This window comes from Mizuhopecten yessoensis, unplaced genomic scaffold, assembly GCF_002113885.1.
Source record: "Mizuhopecten yessoensis strain PY_sf001 unplaced genomic scaffold, ASM211388v2 scaffold547, whole genome shotgun sequence".
Taxonomy (NCBI): Eukaryota; Metazoa; Mollusca; class Bivalvia; order Pectinida; family Pectinidae; genus Mizuhopecten; species Mizuhopecten yessoensis.
Genome location: NW_018403601.1, coordinates 26,350 through 32,334, shown reverse-complemented (window position 1 = coordinate 32,334; position 5,985 = coordinate 26,350). Strand labels below are relative to the sequence as shown.

General features: G+C 40.0%; 2 protein-coding genes across 2 annotated transcripts; one reads left to right on the top strand and one right to left on the bottom strand.

The window, feature by feature from the left end:
* Positions 1 to 3,079: 3,079 nt before the first annotated feature.
* Positions 3,080 to 3,784, bottom strand: LOC110450708 (proline-rich protein HaeIII subfamily 1-like). The gene has a single exon (XM_021498372.1). It carries the CDS (start codon positions 3,782 to 3,784, stop codon positions 3,080 to 3,082), a length of 705 nt encoding a protein of 234 aa, XP_021354047.1.
* A 445-nt stretch (positions 3,785 to 4,229) lies between these two features.
* On the top strand, positions 4,230 to 5,630 carry LOC110450713 (adhesive plaque matrix protein-like). Its single transcript, XM_021498385.1, has 2 exons — positions 4,230 to 4,255; positions 4,541 to 5,630. Exons 1-2 carry the CDS (start codon positions 4,230 to 4,232, stop codon positions 5,628 to 5,630), a joined length of 1,116 nt encoding a protein of 371 aa, XP_021354060.1.
* The last annotated feature ends 355 nt before the right edge of the window (positions 5,631 to 5,985 follow it).

The following is a 5,985-nucleotide window of genomic DNA, read 5'->3' as shown; positions in this document are numbered from 1 at the left end:
GAAACAAGACCAAGGTCTGCAATATCGTACAAAATGCACATCGGTTGAAATCACCAATGCCGGCAATGGAAACAATTTTAACGCTCATGCAATTTATCAGAAATATCGTCTGTTACACTGCACTGATCAACAGGGGTTCGTTACAAATGTCTGAAAAACACATATTCTATAGACCTACTGATATGAGTCACAGCACACATAAACATTTCAGACATTTGTAACGAACCTGTGCTCCGTCGCAAGATCACTCACTTCATTCAAACGCTATCAGTTTCACGCGTCTCGCATCCACGGTTCCTCAGTTTCTGACTACATGTCAAATAACGAGGATGTTATAGAATCTACCGACTGTTGTCAGGTTCCCATACAATAAACAAATAAATTCACGCCTGGATTCTTCACAAAATGAGCAAAGAGAAAAGTTCGAATAAACTTCCAAAAATAACTCACAAGGTCAGATTTACGGTATCATACGCAATTGTATTGATACTGAATTGTGGAATAAAATTGAAGTGTTTGTTAAAATTTCAAAGTTCTACTTTGTTTGCCAATCAGCACGCGACAATACGCTGTTCAAACTATTGAACGAAATTGTGTGGACTGTCGATAAGGCGGGAATTTTTAATTTTAAATATAAGTTATAAGTTAAAAAAGAACATAAGAGGCAGAGAAAACGTAAATATAAATATTGAACTGTTTTTGTATGGTATGTATGATCTATTTGAATGACACAGCTTTGCAAGCAAACAACATAATGCACGCTAGCGCATTATGACTTGTTTGCTTGCAAAGCTGTGTCATTCAAATAGATCATACATACCATACAAAAACAGTTCAATGCTTAATTCAAACGAAATCTATTCAAGGGAAGATAACAACATTGTCGAAATGGTTATCAGGGGCAGGTGACTCTAACACTGAAAAACGACAGTGGAATTCTTTAGTGTTTTGCTCTGGCTGGGACGGGTATCCTTAATTACTAAGTAGCGTTTCCGCAGCCAATTTTTTCAGAATTTTCCGTTGCCTAGTTTTGCAACTTTTTGTGAACACGAGTGCCGCAATTTTCTTCTTTATCCTTACTTAATGACGTTAACAGAAATTTTGCTCCGAGGATAATTCATAATTTGTCAAAAACTAAGCATCAGAAAATATTGAAAATATTATCAGTAGAAACAACTGATAATTCCTTTCTGTGTGTACAACTTCATTAATTAACGAAAAGTAAGGTGAGGAAAATTCATTGAAAAACACTAAAACTGCATGAAAAATACTTTAATATAGACTCACCTTACTAGTGCTCGAACATAAAATAGTTTTTGTTGATTTTCTCTCCTGAATCGGTGAATGAGATATATCACTTATTTTTGTATTTAAGATGTGGACTCACTTAAACGACGGATACTTTCTTGCATTATTTTATCCCGTGAGTACCTTGGGTCTATTTTTGGGAGCCAGTCACATGGTAGTGGGCGAAGCTGTTGATTTCAGCGTGTAGGCGACCAGTGCTCGAACACCCTACTTGCATGAATTCGGCAACATACAAGAAATTAATTTTGACACTAAATCATGTATTGATACTCGAATCGATGGAAAATAAGAAAATATAGTCTACTAGACAATTAGACATTTAGTTGTAAAAGTGCAAAAATATACCTTTTTGAACGTCAGCTTTTCCGCTGTTTTCGACTTTTTGACAAGGAAAGCATTGCGGTAAAACACAATTAGTGTTACAAAGTTCAATTTTTTCTAAAAATATTAAACAGATTTCATTTAAAGCCTATCAAAATATTAAAATACGGTTTGTTTTCTTGATTTGAAATGTCAGAGGTGCTCCCGTTCTGGACAATCCACAACATTTAGAGGAGGTGTGGAGCAGGCTTGGACAGTCATTCGAAAACCGCAGAATTCGAGATATAGCCTCCGGAAAGAAAACGCTAAAAAAAATCCAGAATTCCACATGCCTCAAAATCAAATGACCAGCGTCAACCATGTCAACCAAATGCAAGTCTATCGGAAGTTGTAAGACTATTAGCAAAGAACAAACGAGACTTGATAGGCAAAGCACTGTACATAACCAAGAAAGACGAACTTTTCTCCGAAGTGGCCCTGTCGACCTTTATTTGCAAAATGCAACGGAGGAGAATGTTGAACTACCTGAACCCTTTTTGGATGAGAACATTCTAACTCAAAAACTGTCGAGAAAGAAAATAGTGTGGAGAACTGAACGCGTAGGAAAATGGGCTGCTGGTTTGAATTCACGAATTATTTCAGCTAAGGAACTGTCAGTGTCGCAACAAATACCCCAGAAAAGTAAGAGTTCTTCAACTGTTACGTCGACTACAACGTTAACTAGTGCACAGGCAAACAGTGACACACAAAACAGTAACACTAAAGTCCAGCAAAGTAAGAAAAGTAATCCTTCAATTCACCCTGGGAACCAAGTACAAAACAGCAAAAGGAAAGACAGTAGTGTTAAGTCTGGTGCATGTGGAGGTCGAGAAAAAAAGAAGAAATTGAATCTGGACGCGACAATAATCTAATGTCGGTATTTGAGTGGGAAAATGGCAATTTATATTTGGGTATGTAAGTTGACAATGAAAAGGAACCCTGTATTGTCAATTGTCAGAAACCAATTGGCAAAGTACGCCGTAATGAAGATATGGATGGAGACTCATCAGAGTCAGTAGAACTAGAACTTGTAAAGAACTTGATGATACCGATGTTGAAATTAAATAAAAAGGATGTCCAAATAAACCCCGACATCAAATACAAAGTGATGTCATCTGCATTTTACCATCTGGACGCACTTTACGAATCCTACATTATAAATGACACCAAAGATTTCTTTGAAAGACTACACTCAGCCTTCGATGATTACAAACATCTAAAAAGCCTTGTCAGGCTTTTCAGTTTCCTGTACACCAGTGTAGAAGTGACCATGATAAGTGTTATGAGACAATGGCTGTATACGGTAATATGAATAGTGTAGTGACCAGTATTAGTTATATTGTTACCATGATAAGTGTTATGAGACGATGGCTGTATACGGTAATATGAATAGTGTAATGACCAGTATTAGTTATATTGTGACCATGATAAGTGTTATGAGACGATGGCTGTATACGGTAATATGAATAGTGTAGTGACCAGTATTAGTTATATTGTGACCATGATAAGTGAAGCTTCCCTTCGCGGAAAGAAATGCTGCGATTTTTGTTTCATGTGAGATCTCCTGCATTGGTGATTTCGGAGGTTGACACCTATGTGAGATATCCTGCATTGGGGATTTCGGAGGTTGACACCTATGTGAGATCTTCTGCATTGGTGATTTCGGAGGTTGACACCTATGTGAGATCTCCTGCATTGGTGATTTCGGAGGTTGTCGCCTATGTGAGATCTTCTGCATTGGTGATTTCGGAGGTTGACACCTATGTGAGATCTCCTGCATTGGCGATTTCGGAGGTTGACACCTAAGTGAGATCTCCTGCATTGGTGATTTCGGATGTTGTCGCCTATGTGAGATCTTCTGCATTGGTGATTTCGGCGGTTGACACCTATGTGGGATCTCCTGCATTGGTGATTTCGGAGGTTGTCGCCTATGTGAGATCTTCTGCATTGGCGATTTCGGAGGTTGACACCTATGTGAGATCTCCTGCATTGGAGATTTCGGAGGTTGACACCTATGTGAGATCTCCTTCATTGGTGATTTCGGAGGTTGTCGCCTATGTGAGAGCTTCTGCATTGGTGATTTCGGAGGTTGACACCTATGTGAGATCTCCTGCATTGGTGATTTCGGAGGTTGACACCTATGCACAGTGGAATGCTTTAACATCACCCCTTGGAATCAACTGAGAATCATTTGAATTCCCAAAATGAAATTTAATGATTCCTGTTGTCATATGACGCAAATTAGATAAAAATAAACAGGGAACTATAAAAAGTTCTCCCCCTTTTTTTAAAAGTAAACTACCATAAAAGTGGCAACTAATATAACATTGAGGTAGATAATTATAAATATCAGGATTGGGTCTTGTCGAGTTGGTCATAACTGTACATGTGTACATACTGTACATAAGTGTTCTCGTTTAAATTAGAAAATTATACAATTATAATACCGTATATATATGATATTGCCAAAAGGTTTTATTAGATTTTCCATATCAGTGTGCCATGATCAACATGCATGTTTCAGCCAAGGCCTAAACAATAATAGCTGTGATTCCGTTAACATGCGAAATAAAAATAGGGTCGGTCGGTAGGGGATTGTTTTTTATTTTTATTTAATAGTTTTTACTACGTTAGGTTATACATAACTCAAAAAGACAACTTGACTTGTAGGTCTTTCCTTGAAAATGCTTCAAAAACTTCTAGGCCTAAGGCACAAAATTATAGGGTCGGTCCCGTTAGTACTGTAGGATTTAGTGTAAGTTTGATCATTATTATATACGGCAGTCACTTTAATTTCTCCGATTAATTAAATCTAATTAAAGTTTAAAATTAAAGGAAAAAGAAAATCCAATGTTTTTGCTAATTAATCCAGCCCTTATTTTGTGCCAACCCTAGCCTACACTCCAGATTTTGTGCCAACCCTAGCCTACGATCCATATTTTCTGCCAACCCTAGCCTACGCTCCAGATTTTGTGCCAACCCTAGCCCACACTCCAGATTTTAGCCTACACTCCAGATTTTGTGCCAACCCTAGCCTACACTCCAGATTTTGTGCCAACCCTAGCCTACACTCCAGATTTTGTGCCAACCCTAGCCTACAATCCATATTTTGTGCCAACCCTAGCCTACACTCCAGATTTTGTGCCAACCCTAGCCCACCCTCCAAATTTTGTGCCAACCCTAGCTCACACTCCAGATTTTGTGCCAACCCTAGCCTACACTCCAGATTTGGTGCCAACCCTAGCCTACGATCCATATTTTGTGCCACCCCTAGCCTACACTCCAGATTTTGTGCCACCCCTAGCCTACACTCCAGATTTTGTGCCACCCCTAGCCTACACTCCAGATTTTGTGCCAACCCTAGCCAACACTCCAGATTTTGTGCCAACCCTAGCCTACACTCAAGATTTTGTGCCAACCCTAGCCTACACTTCAGACTTTGTGCCAACCCTAGCCTACACTCCAGATTTTGTGCCAACTCTAGCCTACACCCCATTTTTGTGCCAACCCTGGCCCACACTCCAGATTTTGTGCCAACCCTAGCCTACGATCCATATTTTGTGCCACCCCTAGCCTACACTCCAGATTTTGTGCCAACCTTAGCCTGCGATCCATATTTTGTGCCAACCCTAGCCTACACTCCAGATTGTGTGCCAACCCTAGCCTACCCTCCAGATTTTGTGCCAACCCTAGCCTCCACTCCAGATTTTGTGCCAACCCTAGCCCACACTGCTGATTTTGTGCCAACCATAGCCTACACTCCAGATTTTGTGCCAACCCTAGCCAACACTCCAGATTTTGTGCCAACCCTAGCCTACACTCAAGATTTTGTGCCAACCCTAGCCTACACTTCAGACTTTGTGCCAACCCTAGCCTACACTCCAGATTTTGTGCCAACTCTAGCCTACACCCCATTTTTGTGCCAACCCTGGCCCACACTCCAGATTTTGTGCCAACCCTAGCCCACCCTCCAAATTTTGTGCCAACCCTAGCCCACACTCCAGATTTTGTGCCAACCCTAGCCCACACTCCTGATTTTGTGCCAACCATAGCCTACACTCCAGATTGTGTGCCAACCCTAGCCTACACTCCAGATTTTGTGCCAACCCTAGCCCGCACTCCAGATTTTGTGCCAACCCTAGCCTACACTCCAGATGTTGTGCCAACCCTAGCCTACACTCCAGATTTTATTGACATTTTGAAGGAAAGACGACATGTGTTAATATCAGATGTCCTTCATTATACTTAAATTAGTAAAAACTGAAAACAAAAAGCATTTCAACTTTACCCTTTCCTCATTTTTTTCTGGTATGTTGA